The sequence below is a fragment of the Ursus arctos genome, unplaced genomic scaffold (assembly GCF_023065955.2).
Source record: "Ursus arctos isolate Adak ecotype North America unplaced genomic scaffold, UrsArc2.0 scaffold_12, whole genome shotgun sequence".
In the NCBI taxonomy this organism is placed as follows: domain Eukaryota; kingdom Metazoa; phylum Chordata; class Mammalia; order Carnivora; family Ursidae; genus Ursus; species Ursus arctos.
This window is the reverse complement of record NW_026622786.1, coordinates 12,201,309-12,225,501: the sequence shown is the minus strand read 5'-3', so window position 1 is coordinate 12,225,501 and position 24,193 is coordinate 12,201,309. Positions and strand designations below refer to the sequence as shown.

Here is a 24,193-nt window from a genome sequence, read left to right as displayed (position 1 = left end):
TAAAATGTCTTCCTGGTATAGTGGGAATGGCAAAATCAATCTGCTACTCTTCAATTGATGCTTAGGAATGTTCTAAACCCAGTTTTTATTTTGGCACAGAGCCATTTGCGCTCTCCCTGCCAGCTATTTTTGGCACTGTCATGAACTTGGAAATTAATGATTCTGCTCACTGAAAGTAAAAATTTTGTCCCTTTTCAATTTTAGAAAAGCTTTTATGTTTCTGGATACTCTTATGCTCTAGTTTATTAATGCTATTAAACTTGTGCCATCTTAAAAACATGCTGTAGTGGTTGGGATTTAATTAAACTCTGAAACTCCATCAGTAATATGTGGCTGTAGCCACCTGCAACAGGAATATCCCTTTTGAAGTTTGTTTCTTTGGCTAACAAAACCACAGTTTATATCAATTAGTATAAAAACTGGTGATATTAGTCCTTCCACTGATAGCTGTCAAGTAGTGTCAAGTATTCAAGTCTCAGCAGACCTGGATCATTCTTCTGTTCTTTCTGTGCTAGGATCAGGAAAGCCTTTAGATCCTATGAAGTCCTCTAATTTACCTTATTTTCTAAGGGCTACTTACTTAGAAAATTACTTGGGGGAGGCTATTCTTATATAGCAAAATATCTTTATACACTCTCGCTCAATCCTCCCTGCCCCAAAGCGACAATATCCACATAATACTTGAAAGTAAAGTTGGAGAAACCTAGGCACTCCATGAGGGGACCCAGCCCATCAGAGGGCTCTTCGTGGAGAGAAATCTGCCGAGGGGTCTGGATCTGGTGTGCCCTTATAGATTCCAATTCTGTGACTTGTGAGAAGGAAGGAAATTGTCTGGAGATGATGATAAAATGTTGACGAGCTCAGCCCTCAGATCCAGATTGCCTGCACTCCATCGTTTAGTAATTGTGTGGCCTTGGGTGAGTTACTTAACTTCTCAATGCTCAGTTTCTTCATCTGTAAAATGGAAAGGATACTTTATTACAGAGTATCTAAAATACCGTTGATTAGAAGGTGAAACATTTATGTACCAATAAGAAAGTAAAAGCACTGCCATTAAGCTAAAATATATCATCATTTGCAAGAATCTTCTTGATTTTAGAGATGTTAAAATATGAAAAAAAGCACGCATCGTAGAATCGATGACGTGGGGCGCCTGGGTGGCTCAGTCGGTTAAGCGACCGACTCTTGATCTCAGCTCAGGTCTTGATCTCAGATCTTGATCCCACGCTGGGCTCCACGCAAGACATGGAGTCTACTAAAAAAAAAAAATTTGATGACTTAACAGTAGTGGTATGTACTTTCATAGGATTGTTGTAAGGAGTAAGTGACCACATTTGTAAAGAACGTAGAACAGTGCATGGCACAGAGTAAGCACTATTAAGTGTCATCTTTTATTATTATCGATATTAGTAATAACCTGTTATTATCATCCCCCTTTTAAACCCATTTATCTCATAATTTTAGTCACGGTTTGAAAAATGCCACCATGCCAAATAGATTTATATAGGTGGATATATACGACTTTACTTATTTGGAGACAGTACAATACAAGTCTGGGACCAGATTGCCAGGGTTCAAATTCTAGCCCTTCCACTTATTAACTGTGATTTTGGGCAAATTACTTACTCTGTTTGCCCCAGTTTCCTCTGTAAGTAGGGGTAATAATTTTACCTTGGATGTGTTCATATATATATATAAAGCTTTTATTTTATGGTATTATCTTAGTCTTCTGTTTAAGGCTCCCTAGGGTTCGGTTTCTAACTTGGAGCATTAATGAAAATGAGTATTTCTATAGTGCTTTCAACTACTATATCTCTACAGAAGGCATTTCTGTTACCAAGGGGTATTTATTGATCAGGTCATTTAATTGATCTTTCTATAATTAAAAAGGTGCTAAGAATAAAAAGAATAAATTTGTGATCCCTTATCTGTGATTTCAATTCAGATTTCAAAATTAAAAAACTTTTTCTAAGTTTGGTATAAGCTCATTCATTAGCAAAATCTGTCTTGAACGAATGTAAGGCTATTTAAAGTCTTTATTTAGCCAACTTAGAATGACTGTTCATTTGTTTCATTGTGGAAATGTTAATGTGTTTGATTATGGGTGCTTCCCTAAACTCCACTGGGATTACTATGCAATATGTAGTTTTATGTATGGTGGTGCCTTTCTGAAATTCCAAAAAGTTTTCAATTCAAAACACATCTGGCCCCAGAAGTTTCAAATGATGGATTTTATATCAAAGATAGTTTTCAGTTTCTTTAAATCAATATGTACCTTGAGCTGATACTAAAACAGGACTTAGTCAACATACTTATTTTCCCCAAATAATGTTTGTTTTTTAATTTGCCCTTTTTATTTTTGCTAGAGCCCCTGAAATTATTCTTGGATTACCATTTTGTGAAGCTATTGATATGTGGTCATTGGGCTGTGTGATAGCTGAGCTGTTCCTGGGATGGCCTCTTTATCCTGGTGCTTCAGAATATGATCAGGTAAGAGTATATATTTGGATGGAAATAGAACACAAGTATTTACTCGTGAAATAGATTCTAGAGGAAGAGAAGTACTTACTAGTGAAGTATTTAGATATTAGGGAAAGAGTAGTCCAATTAGAAAGGATTTTTTTTTTAAAGACTAAAATTTTCTCTACCTATTTCTTAGTCTGATATTATGTTTGCAATTCAACAATTCAAAAAGATTTTTATTTCCTATTTCATTACCTTTGATTGGTACTTTTCCAGATCTGTCATGACATATTAGAGGCTGGCTTTGGTTAACAAATGTGTCTTGTGAGTTTTTAAGATATGAAAGTAAAGAAGGATGAGGAATTGGAATTTTAAGAGTGAACTTTGTCTCATTCAGAGCTGTTACTTCCTTTTATATATGACATATGCTGAAATAAGTACTCTCTATATACTGAAACACATTGGGCCCCGGAAGCTGTGATGTATACTGGTTTCTGTAAAATAGGATTTAGGAGGGAAATCGTATGAGTGGAAAAGTATTGTAATAGAAGATGGTCTATGTCTCAAAACAGAGAAGCTTTACAGGATATGCTACAGTTTCCGAAGGAGCTGGTCCTGAGAGAAAAGGTTTTGCCATGGACGTAAATTGTGAATTCTTATTTCTTATTCTTAAAAAAAAAAAAAAAAGTTTCTAACCACTATGTTGTAAGCTCTTTAAGGACATGGACTGTTTGATTCCACCAATGTATCCTCAGCTCCTGACATAATGTCTGACACATAGTAGGTACATGAGGATTTTTTGTTTTTTGTTTTTAAAGAAATAAATGGTTAGCTGGAATTATTAAAAGGAAAAAGGAGTAAAACAGTATTTTCCCCTATTCAACTTAGAATTTTGATTGCTTGATCCATTTTAGATCCACCTTGTAAAAATTTGACTCTTTGGGCATGTCTTTGATTGAAACAAAAAATTAGTTGCTCATGTGATAAATAACTGATCACCTTGAGTTTTGTAATTTAGCCTTTCTTCTACCTCGTGAGAGAGAAGCCAGCTTTCTATTTTACAATGACAAAAAAGTGTGCAAAATGACGCAAATGATAATGCAAAAACATGGTTGAACTCTAAGCCATCAATTCTCCTTTTTGGGTCTTAGACCCTTTGGAGAATCTGATGAAAGATGGGTATGGATCTTCTCAGAAAAATTTATGTACAGTATTTTGAGTACAAATTTAGGGGATTCATGGATCCCTAATTAAGAAACCTTGCTCTGAGCAGTTACAGCCCCCCAAATGCCATTCCTGGGCCAACCTTCAATGTTAGGAAACAGATTGGTACTATAAATTTTCCTAGGAAGTGGAGTCAAATGAAATTAGATTTAGAAGCTAAGATACAACTGGGGCTTTTTTAAATAAAGAGATGATGTGATAGTTTTGAGAGAATTTTTGTCTAGTGCATAGATGTGAAACTGTGCGTGGTAGGAGGAAGTCATTTTTCCCATGCTGAATAAATAGGATACTGCTGTTGTAGAGCAGGATTGGGGATAGGTTATCTTGGCGCATCTCTGGTTATACAAAAAGATTTCTGTGGCAGGATCTCTGTTCTTATAGTCAAGTGTCTTTAAAACAACTTATGTTGAGATGTAATTCGTACACCATATAATTCAGCCATTTAAAGTGTACAACTCCATGATTTTTAGTATGTTCACAGGGCTGTAGACCATCACCATGGTCAGTTTTAGAACATTTTCATCCCTCTGTAATGAAACCCTGTACCTAACTATCAGTCAATGCTCATTCTCCCCTAACCCCTACCTCCCCCACCCCTGGCAACCACTAATCTACTTTCTGTCTCTATAGATTTGCCTATTGTAGTATCGTATTTATCACATACAATGTGTGGTTTTCTGTGATGGGCTTCTTTTACTTAGCATGTTTCTCATCCATGCTGTAGCCTGTATCAGAGCATCATTACTTTTTATGGCTGAATAATGTTCCATTCTATATATGTATACCGCATTTTTGTTTTTCCATTCATGTGTTGATGGACACTAAGTTATCTTTTGGCTATTCTGAAAAACAGTGCTATGAACATTGGCATACAAGTGTTTAAGTTCCTGTTTTCAATTTTTGGGAGTATATAGCTAGAAGTAGATTTGCTGGGTCATATGATAATTTTATGTTTAAACAAACTTTTCCATAGCGGGCACACTATTATACATTCCTACCAGCAATACACAAGTGTTCCAAATTCTCTACATCCTTGCCAAAACTAGTTATTTTCTTTTTTACTTTTCTTTCTTTTTTTAAAAAATAGCAGCCATCCTTATGGATGTGAAGTGATAATCTCATTGTGATTTTGATTTGCATTCCTCTAACAATTAGTGATGTCAAGCATTGCTGTATGTGCTTACTGGATACCTGTATATCTTCTTTAGAGAAATCTACTCAAGGGGTGCCTGGGTGGCTCAGTTGGTTGAGCGTCTGACTCTTGATTTTGGCTCAGGTTATGATCTTGAGGTCATGAGATCAAGCCCGAGTCAGGCTTTGTGCTCAGTGGGGAATCTGTTTGAGAGTCTCACTCCCCCCCCCCCCCCCCGTGCACACGATCCACCCCCCCAGTCAATCAATCAATCAGTCAGTCTTTGGAGAAGTCTACTCAAGTCCATTGCCCGTTTTTGAATTGGGTTGTTTTTTGTTGGGTCGTAGGAGTTTGTATATATTCTGGGTATTAATCCCTTATCAGATACGTAATTTGCAAAAACTTTCTCCCATTCCTTGGGGTTGCCTTTTCACTGTGTAGATAGCATTGTTTGCACAAAAGTTATTAATTTTGATGAAGTCCAGTTTATTTGTTTGTTTTTGTTGCTTGTACTTGTGGTATCATATCCAAGAAATTCTTACCAAATCCGAAGTCATGAAGGTTTTCTCCTATGTTTTCTTCTAAGATTTTTATAGTTTTATCTCTTGCCTGTAGGTCTTTGAGCCATTTTAAGTTGATTTTTCTACATAGAATAAAACAAGGGTTCAATTTCATTATTTTACCTGTGGATATTCAGTTTTTCCAACACCATTTGCTGTAAGACTTCTTTCCCTACCTTCTTAACATCCTTATCAAAAATCAATTGACCAAAATACAATGATTTATTTGTGGACTGTCAGCTCTGTTCCATTGATCTATATATCTATCTTTATGCAGGTATCCCACTGTTTTGATTACTGTAGCATTGTGGTCAGTTTTGAAACCAGGAAGTGTGAGTCCTCTAACTTTGTTCTTTTTCAAGATTGTTTTGGCTATTCAGGGTCCCTTGAGATTCCATATGAATTTTATGGTGGGTTTTTTTTTTTTATTTCTGCAAAATAATTATTGGTTGTTTTGTTTAAATAGTTGAGTGCATTGACTCTCTGGGATGTATCACCATCTTAACAATATTGTCTTCTGATCCCACAAATGTGACCAGATTTCTTAGGTTTTCTTTAGCAACATTTTGTAATTTTCAGAGTACAAGTTTTACATTTCTCTTATTAAATTTATTTCTAAGTATTCTATTTTTTTTGATGCTGTGGTGAATGGAATTATTTTCTTAATTTTATTTTCAGATTATTCATTGCTAATGTATAGAAATACAGAGTTTTGTAATTGATCTTTTATTCTGCAACCTCGTTGAACTCTTTTTCTAGTGGTTTTCTTCTTTTATTTATTTATTTTTTTATTACGTAATCTCTATGCCCAATGTGGGGCTTGAACTCATGACCCCAAGATCAAGAGTTGCATGCTCTACCGATTGAGCCATCCAGGTGCCCCTCTAGTAGTTTTCTGATAGAATTCTAGTTCTAATAGTTTTGATGGATTCCTTAAAATTTTCTAAGTACAAGATCATGCCATCTACAAATAAAAATAGTTGTACTTCTTCCTTTCCAGTCTGAATTCCTTTTTTTTTTTTTTTCTTGCCTAATTGCTTTGCATTGAAGCAGTAGTAACAGTGTTGAATAGAAGTATAAGACTAGAAATCCTTGTCGTATTCCAGATTTTAGGGGGAAAATATTCAGTCTTTCATTATTAAGTATGATATCAGCTGTGGATTTTTCATAAATACTGTAATTGAGATTTTATAGTAGATGTTTGTGATTCTTGAAATATTAGTTAATAGCTTCAAATTTGTTGGAAACATTTTAATTGTTTGATGTAACAAATGACAATAATACTTTTTGTTTACATAAATGTAAGACTTTTGTTTTTGCTGTATCGTAAGCTATGTAAAAGCAGTATCTGAACGATAGCTTCCCATTCTACTTTCACAATGAAACTCATTCTGTAATATTAAAATTTTTAAATGTTTTAATTCTTTAAGTGCATCATTATAGAAAAATTAGAAAAGATGCAGTAAGCCAAGAGATAAAACTTTCAGCCTTTAGTAGTTCCACCCTTCAGAGGTAACCCTGTTATGATTTGGCATATTTTGTATTTATTTGTGTGTATAATTTGTTAATTTTCATCATATTTATTGAGTAGCTACTTTGGATACTGGGGATACCATGCTGCATAGAACATTGTACTTGCCCTTGTGGAGGCTACAAATACTAAGTAAATAATTATAAAATACTTTTATACATAATATATAATTATATACATAATAGATAATAATTATATAATATGATTGAGATCTCCAGTTTTTTTACACAACATAAATTTGATCATGCTGCTTCCTTGCTCTTCAGTGGTTTTTTTATACTTTTAGAATGAAGGGCTAAATTCTTAATATGGCCTCTGAGCCCCCATATAGGTTGTCCTTCCCCTTTCTGTCTCCCTCTCTAGATTGATCTTACACCATTTCTTCTTGTTTTTCATGCTGTAGCACCACTGGCCTCATTTCAACACTGGTTAAGAATATGCTTCCTTCCAGCAAAGGCCCCTTGTACATACTGTTCTCATAGTCTGGAATGCTTCTGTACCACCCATTCATTTCATCTAGTCAGTGCCTACTCATTTATTTGCTCAAGTGTTACTTTCTCAAGGAGCTTTTCCTTACCAGTCCCCAGTCTAGCTCAGGTTCCTTTGCTGTGTATTTTTATAGAAGCCTATTTCTTGTATTCAGAATGCCAGTTCAGTTTGAATATTCAGTGTCTGTCTCCCTCACTTGACTGCAAGGTTTATGAGAGCAGGAACCATGTCTATTTTTAAAATCACCAGCGCCTGGCTCAATAAGTACTTACTAAATGAATGAATGAATATATGTGCTATATATAGTTCTATTCCACATAATAAACTTAGGGATATAGAGGAGCATATATACTGTACTTGGTCCTATCTAAAACAATGTTGATTGAAAGATACACCATTTTTCTGTACCTGTAAGAAAGAATGCTGCCAATTAAACCATGAGAGTTATCAGTTGTAAGACATATCTTGATTTCAAAGATGTTAGTGTGAAAAAATGTTCCTCTTAGAATCAGCGAAATGTAGTGAGATTATTTAATTTGTAATCTGCTTTTCTACTTAGTATACTGTGAAATATCTTTATGTGTCAATAACTAAACTTCTACTTTGTCATTTTATTTTACTTATTTTGAGAGTGTGAGCGTGCACATGTGAGCAAGCAGGGTGGGGAAGGGAAGAGGAATAAAGGAGAGAGAGAGAATCTTAAGCAGGTGCCCCTCCAGTGCAGCTAGTCCCAACCCAGGACTCGATCTCAGGACCCTGAGATCATGACCTGAGCCAAAATCAAGAGTCCCAGCTGCCCCTGTACTCTCTTGTTTTAAATGTCTGGGTAGTATTTTATTGCACCAATTTTATTCTGGATTTTAAAAAATATTTCACCATTTTTGTACACAAAAGAAGTTCACATTTAAAATGTTCTGATCTACAGTAAATTTTTTTTTCTATTTTGTTAATGCTGTATTGGCTTCAATATGTGGCTCCCACAGATTCAAGAGTAATATCCTGCTGTTATCTGAAATTGTCTTGTGATAGCAGGCAGATTTGGCCTATAGGCCAGAGTTTGGTGACCTCTGCTTTACACTGTTAAAATATTGGTGAGGATCCCAAAGAGCCCTGTTTGTATAGCTTAGATCTGTTAGTATATACTGCATTTGAAATTGAAACTGGGTGCACCTGGGTGGCTGTCGGTTAAGCATGGGACTCTTGATTTCAGCTCAGGTCATCATCTTAGGGTCATGAGATTGAGCCCTGCTTCAGGCTCCACAATTAGCATGGAGTCTGCTTGAGACTCTCTCTCTCTCTCCCCTTTACCCTCTGTCCCTTCTCTGGCTTACACACACACACACACACACTCTCTCTCTCATTCAGAAGTAAGTAAGTAAGTAAATAAATAAATAAAATCTTTTAAAAAATAATAGAATAAAAGGTGTAATTTTTTTAAAAAAAGACATGGACTGAAGTTTTTAGGGGCAGAGGTGGGACGTAAGATTTATTTCCTTGCTTACAAGTTTCTCTCTAATTTCATCTTAAGTATAGCCATTCAAATATGGAAGAAGTGGTAAAAAAAAAATTGCCTCTTGTCTCACTCTCAGTAGTGGAGAGAAAAGCAAATCTCTTCTATTGCTTTCTTGGGTCATTATAATTGTGGAAGCAAATAAATGTTGAACAATAAAACTGGGAAATTTTCAAAACACAAGTATATACAAGCACAAGTTTCATTAGCCATCAGAGCAACGACATCATCACACATCCGCTCTGGAAATCTCTACTGTATACCCATATGGGAAGGAAAAAGGCAGAGTATTATTTTAAAAATAGTTTTTGCTTCATGGACTCCCTGAAAGGATCTTGGGGAGACCCCCAAGGGTCCCCAGACCAGACTTTGAGAACTGCTAGCTTAGTTCGTAGTAGGTATTCAGTAAATGTTGATTGAATGAATACAGTGCCTGCCCCCTAGTGATATAGAGATAGAGAAACTAAATTAAGTATTTAATTTTATGGTATGAGAGAGAAGCTCTATGGCAGTTTAGAGTAGGGAGCTAGAGTAGCCAAGGAAGAAAGAAGCTTATAAAAATGTTTTCCTGATCTTTTAAATTTGATAATGTGTCAACAAATGAGACCGAAAAACCCTTGGTGATCCATGAGATAGTTTGTTGGAAATTATTCTGTTCTGTCCTAAAAATCTCCTGAAGTTTTCTGAACTTTGTATCAGAGTCTACAAAAAAGCAAAAATGGTTACACACAAAATTTTCAAAACTGAGTTTTCCTTGTAAATAACAGATACAGTAACATGGAAATAACTGAATAAATATTTAGGAATTACCTGTGAGTGGGTTAACATATATATATGTATTTACAGATAAATTTCATTTGTATTGATTTGGCTAGAGCTAATAATGTCTTAGTGTAAAAGTTTTTAATATTTTCCCTTTTCACTCCAAATCAATGTTTTAATGGTTTTGATGTTTCAGATTCGTTACATTTCACAAACACAAGGCCTGCCCGCCGAATATCTTCTCAGTGCTGGGACGAAAACAACCAGGTTTTTCAACAGAGATCCTAATTTGGGGTATCCGCTGTGGAGGCTTAAGGTCTGTCTCCCCTACTACATTACCCATACTCCTCACTCCCAACTTTTTAGTTATTAAATTCTTGAAGTGGAGGAGGGAAAGGGGGGGATGGTGGCAATGTATGTTTGCCGGAAGGAATACTTGGAAAAATTATTTCATTGTACCCATTTGACCTGATCCTTAGCTAAAAAAATAAACTAAACAGCATTCGGTTGTCCGAGGTTTTTTTGTATATTTGAACCAGCAGCTGAGACGAGGGTATGGAGAGTAGTGCTCTCCATTAAGTCATAGGAAGAACTAGAGTGACTTAGCAATGACTGTTCTATAAAGAATTCTCAATAAATATGAGAAAACAACATAATTTTCTAACTCCCCATGTTAAGGCCTTACATGTTTTCATGAAACAAATGCCTGTTTTTTACTTTTTTACTTCTGAGCCTACTCTTTTAACTTGAGAGATCTCTGACTAATGTGAGTAACCTTGTGAATCTGCCCCGAGCCTGTTTAATAGTTAGCGTTTGAAATATCATTTTATTTGAAAGTAGCTTTAAGAGAAAAATGGTAATGTCCCTCTTACGTGACATCCTTCAGGAACTGTGCTACATCATTGTGTCCACATTTAATTTAGCACTATTAAAAGGGTGGTCAGATATCCAGATCCCATCCATCCACCAGATTTTCTGGTTATTAAATTACTTTCATGTTTGCCATCTCTGATTGTCAAGGTGATGACACTTGTTTCTTTGTATTTTGGCTTTAGAACAAAATGTGAAAATAACATACAGATGGAATTTTTTTTAATCTATATTTTATAGACACCGGAAGAACATGAATTGGAGACTGGAATCAAATCAAAAGAAGCTCGAAAGTACATTTTTAATTGTTTAGATGACATGGCTCAGGTGAGTATAGAAAGTTTCAGGAAGCCAGATATTTACATATCTCTTAATCAGAGACACACTTCCATTGTTTAGTTATATTAAAAATAGATTCAATCTGTTATCTTCTAGTATGTTTTCATTTTTAAGAGAAAAAAGTTCATTAATATTTTGCCATGTATTAAAACAACATTTGAATCCTAACCAAGGATACTTTTAGAATTATGTGTTTTTCCCTTGCTTTTGCTTAACTGGCCTTGTTGCCTATCAGTATTTTGAAGTACTATTTTTGAAGATTTCTTTCCTATCCATTTTCTCTGCTAAATAAATACGTAAGAGCTAACATTAATTGAGCACATATTATGTTCCAGACTCTGTTTAAACAGTTTATACTTATGTCATTTAATCTTTTCAACAATAGAAATTTTTATATTTAAATAATAATAATTGCTTTCACATGTTTGTCCAAATTTTGAATAAAAAGACTTCATTCAGCTTTATTCTACCAGCACACTCTACCAAATTGAAGATGTTACTTAGCATAAGAAGAGCTTCCACTTGTGAAAATGCTTTTTCTGTAATATAAAGAATTTCCTCAGGTTTTTTTCTTTAGATCTATTATCTATCTCTCTATCTATCTGTTTATCTGCTGTGCATGTGCTTAGTATCAGCATTAAAGGTTAAGTCATGAAGTATAATATTTCTAAATTTTCCTTGGAAGGTGAATATGTCCACAGACTTGGAGGGAACGGATATGTTGGCAGAGAAGGCGGATCGAAGAGAATACATTGATCTATTAAAAAAAATGCTAACCATTGATGCAGATAAGAGAGTTACTCCTCTGAAAACTCTTAACCATCAGTTTGTGACAATGACCCACCTTCTGGATTTTCCACACAGCAATCAGTGAGTACGGTCAGGGGCATTTGCCGTGATGAGGTCCTGTGTTGTTACCATCTTATAGCTAGACAGAATGATCACATGAGCAGCAGCCGTGGTACTTGCACATTTGGCTCACTGATGCTTTCCTTTCTCATTGAAAAATCATGAGATTAAAAATAAGATGTATGTTTTCTCTCTTTATGGTTATAAAAACTCTTGATTCATTTTATCTAAATATACTTGGGGAAAAATGTTGATCCGTATTCATCTTGAGTTTTTTGTTATCTGTTGAAATCTCCGCATTCATTTTACTGAATCTTTAATCTCTTTTTTCAGTGTTAAGTCCTGTTTTCAGAACATGGAGATCTGCAAGCGGAGGGTTCACATGTATGATACAGTGAGTCAGATCAAGAGTCCCTTCACTACTCACGTTGCCCCAAATACAAGCACAAATCTAACCATGAGCTTCAGCAACCAGCTTAATACAGTGCACAATCAGGTATTCAGTAAATGATTTTGGAAACTCAAACCTAAGAGCGGTAGAAACTAGTAAGAGTACAGGTTGAGATAAAGAAACCAGTCTTTGTTTTGGTGATCTTGTTGCTTCTTACAAATTTCCTGCATGGCAAAAGTGATGGAAGACCTGTGGACTGATGATACTTACCGGTCATGTGCTGCCGAAAACTAAATACAAAGGCCTAATCCAGGCCCTGATAGTCTTCGCATAGTCCCAGAATCAGACCATAGCTGTTATACTACTTAACTGCTCTTAGTTGTACTTTGTACTGACTTTAGCCACTAACTTCCTCTGTTGGAGAGATTTTATATGTCTCATTACATGTGTTGAAGGGTGTTTCCAGTAATTTTTTTTCTCTACTGTACATTAGACCCTCAGAACTTATTCATCTCGTAACTGCAAGTTTGTACCTTTTGATTACCTTCACCCATTTTCTCTCCCACCTGCTGCCCTGTCCTAGCAATCACCAGTCTACTCACTGTTTCTAGGAGTTCAGTTTGGTGTTTCCGATAATTAACTTTAAGAGTAGTTTTGCATTTGTTTGCCAAACGGTGATATTTACATTTGTTATTGAAGATGTGAGCTTCCTAATTTCTTAGCTAGGTCTACTTTTAAAGTGAGATTTGGTGGTAGCTCACATCCAGCAACTTTTTTGCACAGAAAGAAGAGATGAGGGTTTATCTGAGGCTGTCCTCAGTCAGTAAAGGACTGTTCTTTATTCTGTGTTTTCTTATTCAACCTTATAGTATACCTTAAATTTAGAGATTGGGAAAATTTCTTAAGTAGAGAGTTATTTCAGGGACAGTTACTACTACATTTTAAAACTTTAAGTTTTTCTGGGTGGATTCTGCATGTGTAAAAATACTGTTATTTCCGCTTTATACCAGTGTATAACTATAATCCTTTTGTTTTTAGGCCAGTGTTCTAGCTTCCAGTTCTACGGCAGCAGCTGCTACTCTTTCCCTGGCTAATTCAGATGTCTCACTACTAAACTACCAGTCGGCTTTGTACCCATCATCTGCAGCACCAGTTCCTGGAGTCGCCCAGCAGGGCGTGTCCTTGCAGCCCGGAACCACCCAAATTTGCACTCAGACTGATCCGTTCCAACAAACATTTATAGTATGTCCACCTGCTTTTCAGAGTAAGTGGAGAAACTCCTGTATCAAATGGTATCATATCAGACCTACAGAACTTGCTTTAGGCAGTGCCTTAGTAGGTATCTAGTTGTTTAGTTTTGATATCTGACAAGTTTAAACTCTGTCTCTGAGTATGAGGATAACTGAAATTAACAAAAGTGATTTACGCTTTTTACATTGGTTATTTATCCAGTTATGATACTGTCTTACACATTATGAGAGTTCAGTTAACATTTTCTTATTTGAACTTCCGTGATACCAATTTCTTGCCCACTGAGACCTTGTACCAATGTCCTATATCTTGTTTAAGTATGTATCTCTCAGTATGCAGAAATACTAAGCTTGAAGAAATTTGTTGTAAACAGAAATTCCATATTGAATCTTAACTTCCTTTATCATTCCATTATTAAATAAAATTAGCATTCCAAATAAAAGGTAATTTTATTCTAAAATATAAAAATTACGCTTAAGAATATGGAAATCTCATGAGTTACATTCAGAAATAAAGATTATTATTTATTGAACTGAAAAATTCTACCAGCTGAGGTACTTGTATTTGGAGTGCATTAGATTATCTTCTTCAGCTTATGAATCATATTGTTCCTGCAAACTCCTCTATCAACAGAGGAACAGAATAGCTGAAGAAGGAGGCTCTGACCCCATGTGTTGCAATAAGATTTAAATTTTCACATTTCCATCCTTCCTCATTTTTTTCATTGTTGTTATGTAATTCAGTCTGTTCAGTTCCTTTTTTTCTGAAATATGGGAAATGTGTTTATTGATATGGCGAGCCATTTAAAAGGTTAAATTATTTTAAGGATATTTTCTGACAACACACTTGACTTTCCCAACAGAAAGTCATTGTCACTACCCTGTGGTAATAAACCAGGATTCAGGCTTGTCATAGCACTTTACAATAGAAGCAGGTAGCATTTTTATCTTTTTACTTCAGTTACTTATTGACTGTGACTCTCTTGTTTGTTTGGTTTCTGACAGAGTCGGAGCAAGCAGAAGGAAAAGAGGGGCTAGGGGAGACTGAGAGATTACCGGGAGGACAGGAGAGCGATAGCGATGTAAACCAGGGAGAAACCACAGGGAGAGCGGAGGAGCAGATTCCAAACCCGTAAATGCAAATTTAGCCTAACTTACCAAATTATTTTCTGTGTATGCTACATAATAGTAAATTCTATACTTTGGGTTGTCCTATGTTGAGTGATTCTTCTACTGAATTTAGCATACTAGCCACCCTCCTCCCCCTCACCTTTTCCAAAGTGAGTCTCACGGGAACAGTTTTCAGATGTGGGACTCTGAAGTCTGCTGCTTCTCAGATGATATTTACGAGATGAGGCAGAACTTTTTAGTTCCCTTAATAAAACAAAACGTAGACTCAATGTAGAGGGGAAAAGTGATGTAACTCCTTTTGCTATAATTAGGTAAGTATAAGTTTTGGAAATTTTTTTCTATTTAGGATGTCTGAATGACCTGAGGAACTAGAGCAAATTAGAAATTTCCAAACAAAAGGGAGTTTTTAAGTTAAGGTAATGAGGATGAAAATAGCTAATATATATTACTACATGCCAGATAATGTTCTGACTCTTTGTACATGTATTAATTCATCCTCAACAAACAACCCTAGGACGTGGGTGATGTCATTATGCCCAGTGTCATTATGTCCCATTATAGATGAGAAAATTGAACCCGATTCTCTCATCTGCCCAAAGTCTTAATAACCAGTTAGTGTAGAACTGGGATTTGAACCCAGGCAGTGGGGTTTTGAAATATGCTGTACCACCTCCTAGTATTTAAACTCCGCTGTAAAGAGTTGTCAGGTGTTTTGCCAGCCACAGCCGTATGCTGGTGTCTGCCCAGCAGTCCTCTATTCCAGGTTGCCTCCTTTTCTTTCACCATCTGCTTTTTTACAAGCTACTAAGAGGAAAATTGACCCTCATCAATTAGAGTGCTTTCCATACTTCGCTGTTTTTTTTTATTTAACGGGTTGCATTCAACAAAAACAAAAATCAAAACTTGAATCATTTCTTAGTTCAGGGTGCAGGGAGAACCTTCCAAAAGTGTTGCCTTTTGTTAATTCTTTGTTTCCACTTGTAGTTTCCTGAAGAAGCAAGTTTTAAACTAGTTTAACTGCTGTGGCTTAGCCTAAATTACCAAAGCAATCTAATGCTATTTAGTTACATTTGTAGGTCAGTACTATAAATATTACTTTCTGTACTATTCCAGTTGACCAAAATTTCTTGCTCAGTGGTAACTATTATTTTGTAATTTTGTCCCCTTTTACTTCATTATCCTGGAAGTTACAGGTGAACTTCTATTACGAACACTTCTTCCTAAATTTTACGGGCCTTTGCCCTTTGTTCATGCCCATTTCTAGGAGGCTATTACAGTAATGTTGTCTTGTAGTTGGCCATGTGTCCGGGGAATTTAGACAAGAATTTTGATGTTGCTTAGCTATCTTGTTAGATAGCATTGCCTTATGAAGAAGAATGACTGGCAGATTTTTAAAGATCTGGATATCTGGATTTGTTACCTTTTATTTTTATATAAGTAGCACTTTTTTTAAAAAGTTATTATTAGAGTGTTTTAATTCTGATTTTACTAGTCTCTCTTACTTGGTGTATTTCTAGATTGTGTTTTCCAGTATGACATTCTGACTGCTAAAATACTTGTAAATCACTGAAATGGAAAATTGGAAGACTTGCTGAAAACCACAGTATTAGAGTTTAGGAGTTATGCTTATTTGGTATCTCTGTAGTAATATTAAGAGAAATTAGTTGGTGATAGCTTAGAAAGTGTCACTGAAGAAATATTCTAATTAAAATAAAATGTCTGTGTCCCCACTTAACAAAACTGCAGGCATGAGTGAATTAGAGAAACTTCTGTAAGTAGATAATAGAAACTTAAATTCTCCACCTTGAAGATTCTGACAGGGCAGGTTTAAAAGAAAGCTTTGAAGTCTCTCTTCTCAACTCTTGGCAAGAGAGAGAACTATCTTGAGCCCCTCTTTTCCCCAGAATAAGAAATTCCCTTTTGTAGGAAACATTCATTTAGTATCTGTGCCCAGAGCAAGGCAACAAAAAATTCTTGATTTTCTTAGCTGTGCATTAGTTGTAAAAGAGTCTTATTAGAAAGCTGTCAGTGGCCAAGGCAGATTCCTAAAATAAGTAGAAAAAAAGTGTTTCTGTAAACCAAAATATCTACTTTTTAAGTATTTTTATCCTGGGATATAATTTCTTCAGTTCACATACTAGTTAAAAATAAAATGTGTAACTAATTTGTGAATTTTTTGAGGAGTAGGGTAAAACATCTTGATTTCTGCAAGGGTAACTTAGATGATAAATGATAATTTTTTTCTTAACTAAGAGTCATAATTAACCAAAAGTTTTAATTATTTTAAGTCTTTGCTTTTAATAGATTACGTGTAAACAATATAAGTTCCCCCCCCAATGGATTAAAAGGTGAATGTAACTTTATAGGTTTTTTGTTAGTTTGCTTTTGCATATGCTGTTAATGGGAATAGGATGGGAGTTATGTTTTAAGTGTTGTAGTATAAAAAAAAATATTTTTAAGTCCCTTAAACCATCCCTCCTTATATCAAACATCTTCCCATGAGTTTAACCTGAAAGATCAAACCAGTCTCCCTTTCCTTAACTCCCTAGACCTCTATGAAACTCCTTTGTCTTAGATGTCTCGAACTAACCTGGGTGGTGGGTTATTTGAACAGAAAAGCCAAAAAAACCCCAAACGAACTGCAGACCTAGCAGAGCCACTTAACTGTGATGTTGTTCTCTGCAGCTGGACTACAAGCAACAACAAAGCATTCTGGATTCCCTGTGAGGATGGATAACGCCGTGCCGCTCGTGCCCCAGGCGCCGGCTGCCCAGCCGCTGCAGATCCAGTCCGGCGTTCTTACGCAGGTAAAAGCCACAGCAGCTGGGATACTCGGTATTGCTGAAGCGCTACTGAGATGCAGATATTTTGTCCCAGAAGATGGTATTGGCTTTGACTATAAGATCTTTCTTAGTTATGATTCAGTGGACTTAGAAGGAAGCATCTATAGTGGAATGATTGCTCATTCCTAACACTACCACAGCTCTTGACAGTATCTTCCTTAGACTTACGGGGATAAATACCCAGACCTCAAGAAATTGTGTTTTGAGTAAATTTACTCAGACTTTGTGGGACGTAGTTCATTTTTTATACACATGTAACGACATTTTGATTCTAAAGATAAAGTGATCCCCTTTTTTCCCTTTAGTGTCCCCTTTGCTCACTCTTTCAGAATGACATCATGGCAGAGAGGCTGGATCATATCAGGATGCCTCTTCAAGTATTACATTCCTTCACTCTGTGTGTTTAACTAAGCTGTAGAAAGCCTTAAAACTTTCTACCTGCCACGGGACATGCAACTAAGATGGGCAAGAAAATGATGAAAGACTCATAAAAGCAACAGATACTGTATTTTCAATTCTGTGTGTAAATGTTTGTGGCCCATGACACAGAGGAAATTTGGAAGTCCAAACTCTTCTTTTGTGAGTAGGAAGAAGAGGAATTCTTAATATGTGCCTTTGTTAACTGAGTTTTGTAAAACCGATCCTCTGAATCTGGCCCGAGAAGGATTCCTATACTTGATTGCTTTAGGCTCTTGACATTTGACCTAGTGGGCTGATGCCGTGCGGAGTTGAAGGGGAAAGTTGTGCTTGTACATGCATTTTAGGTGATACGAAATCACTGCTTGTTGGTAATATCTTGGGGGGAATGAGAACCCTTCTGAATCCAGATAACCTGCCTCCGTGTTTGTTTCACTCACCTGCCTGATCTACGTTGCAGGGAAGCTGTACACCACTAATGGTAGCAACTCTCCACCCTCAAGTAGCCACCATCACACCGCAGTATGCGGTGCCCTTTACTCTGAGCTGCGCAGCCGGCCGGCCGGCGCTGGTTGAACAGACTGCCGCTGTACTGGTAATTCCCCTCACTTGATTGTGTTACTAACGGAGTTTCTTTGGTTTCTTTCTTTTTATTTTTTCCTGTTCGTTTTTGTTCCGTTTTCTTCTGGTTTTCTCATTTTTCAAAAAAAAAAAAATTTGTTTTTAACTTAGTCTTTGCAGAGGGCATGGAAGCATGTGCCATCTTGTGGCTGTGTTCTTGCTACATCTTTAATGTCTCATTGTTTTCCTCCCCAACATTTGCTGAAGCACTGTTTGACTCTGATATTCAGTGTGGCTCCGTAAGGAGCCAGATCCCTTTATTCTTCTTTGCCAGCCTAGTGTGATAAAAGCTCTTGGTGTAGCCTCAGAAGAGCTTCAACACTGTATCTGCTTTCTGCCCTTTTACCCTCTGATCCTTGAGAATAAAGGAAATGGCCTTTAATTTGGCTCTGCTGCAGGTATCCGGATGGCTAAAATTTGAACTCCTTGGCAAGTTAGCTTCCTTCTTTATTTGCTATTTTAAGCTTCTAAAATTTTTGTGCATGTAGAAATGTTTAAGATGCTCTTAATTTATTGCTTTATCAGTTGATATTAACTTTTCTTCTATGAACATATGAAGATAACTCTCTTTGCCACTCATGATCAGTGACAGCTTATATCTTCCATTTAAAGATGTTCCCTTTAGAATCTTTTTAGATCATATTTCATTTGTTGGTTGAGATTAAACGTGAACTCATTTTTAGGGGTTTATGAAGTAAAAATTAATGACTTTACAAATAGGTCTTTATACAGAGATGAAAATATGGCTGAAAACCTTTATGCAAATACAATACCTTTGTTACTAAAAGTCCTGGGGAAAAGTAGAATACAGCAGCAAATATAATAGTATGGGGCTTAGAGATAGGAAAAACAAATAGGACCTCAAGGTGTATTTCAGGATTTGTACCCTTCAGAGTGGTCTTTGGATGTGTTTTGGTTTATTTGGGGGAGTTAGAATTGTTTACTGGACATCCAGCATTTCATTATTTGAAATTTAAAATTAGGTAAGCATTTGAAAACCTTATTGAATACTGATATCTACATCTTTTGGAAGGGGCTTTTAAATTTGCTTTGTTGTTTCTCAAGGACTCATGTGAGTGTAAACACTTCCAGAAACATACTTTGGCTGTTGGAATTTGTTTGGTTTTTAGTTTAAAAGCCTTTGTCACCTCCAGGTTAATTATATCAGGAGCATAAAACCTGAGTGCAAGGGAGTCAGATATATTTCCAATTTGATTGATCCAAGCCACTGGTTTTAACTTGCTCACCTATAGTTTTGAGAATGTTAGTTGATACTTCTCCTTTGCTGCTTCTCTTAAGTTTGCACTAGTCATTTGCTAAGCTTTGCATATTTTTGTTCTTTCTCTGTCAAAACAGTTCGTCGCTTGGAACGCCAGATTTCTGCCTCACGTTGGAATGTTATTTCTTGCTCTGTATTAAACTACATGCTTTGTCTTGTGCAGGTGTTGGCTTATGGAAAGACGCATGGTGTGACTTAACATACTTCTCTTATTTTTTGTTTTGTTTTATTTTGTTTTAAATTCTGCTTATGGTAGCAGACGTGTTTGCAGTTTCTCTGCTTTGAAGGCTTCTTGTTTGGAACCAGTATTTGTAACAAGTGGATCTGTTACTTGCAGAAATATTTTTAAAACAGTGTGTTGATGGCCTTGCAGTTTGAAATTCAAGAAAGAACCATATGTACCCAAGCATTGTAGGTGATTGTACTGTAGAATTTAAGTTTAAAAAGGAAACTTTCAAATCTGTTCTCATTTTTTCAGAAAATGCCAGAATTTCTGTAAGAAGTTCAGAAAACATTTGTTGCTGTCTATTGCAAGTGCTTGTTAAAAACTAGAAGTGATGTATTTTCTTGTAGTGATCAGTTTATATGTTGAAGTATGTTTCTATAAATGATACGTTAAACATATTTTAGGTAACTATTAAAAACAAAATATGGTGTCCCCTGCATCTATTTTGAAAATATTTTACTTACTGGCTTATTTAATTCTATCACATGGCTATATGTGATGAAGTTAGCTTTCTCTTGCTGGCACATGCTTGTTTGCCAGAGGATTTTGGCCTTTGGTCATCCACATCTGGCTCCATGTTCCAAGTTCTACCCTTTTAAAAAGGCACAATTCTCCCCTTTGTTTTATGGGTTGAATTGACCTGATGTCTTAACTGATTGGCACTTAAATTTAAAATTCCTATTTTTAATCTCAAGGGAGCTGTCTTAACTCTTTCTGGGTGTATTTTTAGAATCGTTGCAAAAATGACACTCCATCATTTAACCAGAGCTTACCTCTGAACTTTTCAGACTCTTTGACTGCAGTATAATAGAGAAACTCTTAACCACAGGGATCTTCTTTTCTTTAATACCCTGGTGGCACTGTCACAGAGGTGGCCAAGAGAAAGCAGCATGTTCTCTTTCCCTTTTCATAAGACTTGTAACTTTGAGCCCCTCTGACTTTTCTTTTTTGATCTCTGCAAGTTAACAATCTACAAGCAACTTCTTTTAAGATACGAATTTTTCTATCATCTAAAAAACAAAAGAAAAAGCCAAGAATGAGTCAAGTCTGGATATTTTTTGTGTGTGTTTCCTTACAGCAGGCTTGGCCTGGAGGAACCCAACAAATTCTCCTGCCTTCAACTTGGCAACAGTTGCCTGGGGTAGCTCTGCACAACTCTGTCCAGCCCACAGCAGTGATTCCAGAGGCCATGGGCAGTGGCCAGCAGCTCACAGACTGGAGGCAAGTACCCCGTGTTCCTCTCTGGGAGATTTGCAAGGGCAGATCCCTTAGGGTAGGAGTGTTTGATGATTTGGTCAGACTGGGAAGAAAATAAAGGAAAGGAGAGATGTGTCTCTCTTTCAGATTCTTTAAGAAAAGAACCCTTATCAGGCTAAAAGATGGAGTAATGGGACAACTTGGAGCATAGGAAAACAATAGGTTCCGAGAGATCAGGAATCATTTACTTCCGATTTAAAGAAAGTCTTATGCAATTAGAAACCATGCAGTGAAAACCTGTAGCCTTGTAATCCAGGTGCCCGATTTAAGAAAAAAAAAAAAACGCAGCTCTATTTGGTTGTTTTAATTGCTTTTAATACCTGTTTGGTCCTAATTTCCCAGTGGTTTAGGCATTCAGTCTTCTGTGTCTTTCTGTTGGTCCAGGAATGCCCACTCTCATGGCAACCAGTACAGCACTATCATGCAGCAGCCCTCCTTGCTGACTAACCATGTGACACTGGCCACTGCTCAGCCCCTGAATGTTGGTGTTGCCCATGTCGTCAGACAACAACAATCCAGTTCTCTCCCTTCAAAGAAGAATAAGCAGTCTGCTCCCGTCTCTTCTAAGTAAGTTCCTGTTAGAGCTGGTAGTTAAAACTGCCGGTTTGAGAGAGATGTCGCCAGCATTTAAAGTGCTATGGTATAGATCCTTTTGGTGTGAGGCAGCGAATGGCTGCTGAATTAAGGAGGAGCTAACCTTTCCACTTGGGCACGCCTACCAAGTGAGTCCTGGTTATGCAAATCCTTTCTCTCTGCTGCCACTTTGAATCCAGGCCATTTTGGGGCTGATGTTTTTATTTTTCTGCCCACATTACAGAGGGAAATTAAAGCATAGAGTAAAGGGCATACAAAAGTAAAATTTATGTTGTATTTTAGGGTTCTTGTCCCTGATGGAAACCCTGGCTAGAGCGGTTTGTTTAGTTTTTTTGGAACTTCTGTAGTTAAGTGTATTGACTTAATGATTAGGGAAAAAGGAATCAAAGAACAAGTTGGAAAGAGTTCTGGGGAAAAGATGAATAGTTTTGGGGGCCAAGGACTGAACCGTCTTTCTTGTGACCTCTTTCTGCAGGTCTTCTCTGGATGTTCTGCCTTCTCAAGTCTATTCTCTGGTTGGGAGCAGTCCTCTCCGTACCACGTCTTCTTATAATTCCCTAGTCCCTGTCCCAGATCAGCATCAGCCAATCATCATTCCAGATACTCCCAGCCCTCCTGTGAGCGTCATCACCATCCGCAGTGACACTGATGAGGAAGAAGACAACAAGTATAAGCCCAATAGGTAAGATAAGTGAATGGCTCCGTGGCTCAGTGGCTCCTACCCTTAATTTTAGACTCTTGGTTTCAGGCAGGTGGTCCAGTTGGGCTATGAAAGGAAGGACTGAAAAATGGTATTTTGGAAGCGTGGCCTTGGGTGTGTGAGTCAGAACACTCAAGTTGCTGTGACTGAGCATCATGGTAAATCAGTCTTTTCAGATACATTAGCTAGAAGGGGGGATATTACGTTGCTTAATATTTAGCTTGGATTGTACATTATACCACAGACGTGATTCCTTGCCTTTAAGGACCTCTAGGGTCTGAAAATAGATGCCACAGCAGAAGCACATAAACAGTAGTTAATTGGAAAAGTCAGTAGATAGGAGTTTATTTGTAATTTCTTAATCCGCAAAGGCCTCTTTGGAAGAGGTACAACTTTAAGTAGGGCTACCTTTTTCTCCTTCTGCTGTGTGGTCTGAAAGTTGAGGAATATAAGTACCAGACACTTTCCTCGTCTCTCAGCACCTTAATCCAAGTTCTTAACTGGGCAGTTAGCCAAGAGAGTGGATACATTTAAGAACTGTTACAGGCACCTCTCTCTTAGTGGGAACATAGTCAGTTGCTTTGAGTGTTCTGTGTCGTTTTCTTCATTGGGCCTTTGGTGCTAGGCATAAAGAAGAGGGAATAACCCCACGTTTACTACGGAGGTAGGATTCACACATGACAGTAACTGAGCAGACTTCGCAGAGTTATATATAAATGAAGTTCAATGACCTGAAAGAGCAGATTTAGAATGAAGTACTTCAAAAGAGCTACTTACAAATGATACTTACAGTTACAAAATGGTAATTACAAATGGGACATAGACTTGAAACTAAGTATTGAAAGTGGTTTCTGAACTGATTTGGGGAAGAAGAAAGGTAAACTTTCCAGTGAGGAAAAGTGACCATGGAGTGGTAAAAATTATGTAACCAGCAGGATTGCTTTGACTGGAGCCAAGTCTCTTAAAAAAATCAGGAAAAATTAAGGTTAAGAAGGTGGAGTTCAGTTTGTGAAGGAACATAAAAAAAAAAAAAAAGGATGGCGAGTTTGATTAGACATACTAAGGAACCATTTCTGTAGTCTAGCGGGGTGATACGGGGAATACTGCCGCAATAACCCTGAGTGGAAATGGCCGAGCGGCAAGGCGGAAGAGTTAGAGCTGTGTATCCGGTGGCATTCTGCCCCGGCTCGGAATTCTGTCTTGTGTGACCACTTGTGTGACCTCGGCTGAGTGTCTTAATCTCTCTGTGCTTCAGCTTCCTCATCTGCAAAATGGGGGTGATAGTACCTACTTCATAGAAGTGTTGTGAGGATTCGGTGAGACCTATGTGGAGTGTAAGAATAGTGCCTGATGCCTAATAAGCGCTCAGAAGTTGGCCGCTGCTAGTGTTCTGTCGCCATCGTCATCCTTGTCATCATGGGAGGACCAGAGATCATCAAAGAAACATTGCTAAAAGGGGGTTGAATTTTCACGTCTTTTCTTCTCCTCAGCTCTGGCCTGAAGGCAAGGTCTAATGTCATCAGTTACGTCACTGTCAATGATTCTCCAGACTCTGACTCTTCCTTGAGCAGCCCGTATTCCACTGATACCCTGAGTGCTCTCCGGGGCAATAGCGGACCCCTTGTGGAGGGGCCTGGCAGAGTCGTGGGGGACGGCGCCGGCACCCGCACCATCATCGTGCCTCCACTGAAATCGCAGCTTGGTGACTGCACCGTAGCAGCCCCGGCCTCAGGTGAGCGCCTGCATGGCCGCAGG

General features: G+C 37.2%; 1 protein-coding gene across 4 annotated transcripts in view; it reads left to right on the top strand.

Annotated features, from left to right (window-relative positions):
- Positions 1–24,193, top strand: part of HIPK1 (homeodomain interacting protein kinase 1) — a 48,855-nt gene that overhangs the window by 16,953 nt on the left and 7,709 nt on the right. For 2 of the 4 annotated variants that reach the window (XM_026483698.4, XM_044378654.3), the window contains exons 3-14: positions 2,367–2,490; positions 9,868–9,987; positions 10,782–10,868; positions 11,566–11,750; positions 12,063–12,225; positions 13,159–13,384; positions 17,187–17,308; positions 18,222–18,356; positions 20,966–21,108; positions 21,529–21,711; positions 22,214–22,420; positions 23,929–24,170. In XM_026483698.4, the coding sequence (XP_026339483.1) occupies positions 2,367–2,490; positions 9,868–9,987; positions 10,782–10,868; positions 11,566–11,750; positions 12,063–12,225; positions 13,159–13,384; positions 17,187–17,308; positions 18,222–18,356; positions 20,966–21,108; positions 21,529–21,711; positions 22,214–22,420; positions 23,929–24,170 (1,937 nt within the window). The remainder of the gene's footprint in view (positions 1–2,366; positions 2,491–9,867; positions 9,988–10,781; positions 10,869–11,565; positions 11,751–12,062; positions 12,226–13,158; positions 13,385–17,186; positions 17,309–18,221; positions 18,357–20,965; positions 21,109–21,528; positions 21,712–22,213; positions 22,421–23,928; positions 24,171–24,193) is intronic. The other 2 variants (XM_026483701.4, XM_026483700.4) reach the window with 2 other exon arrangements.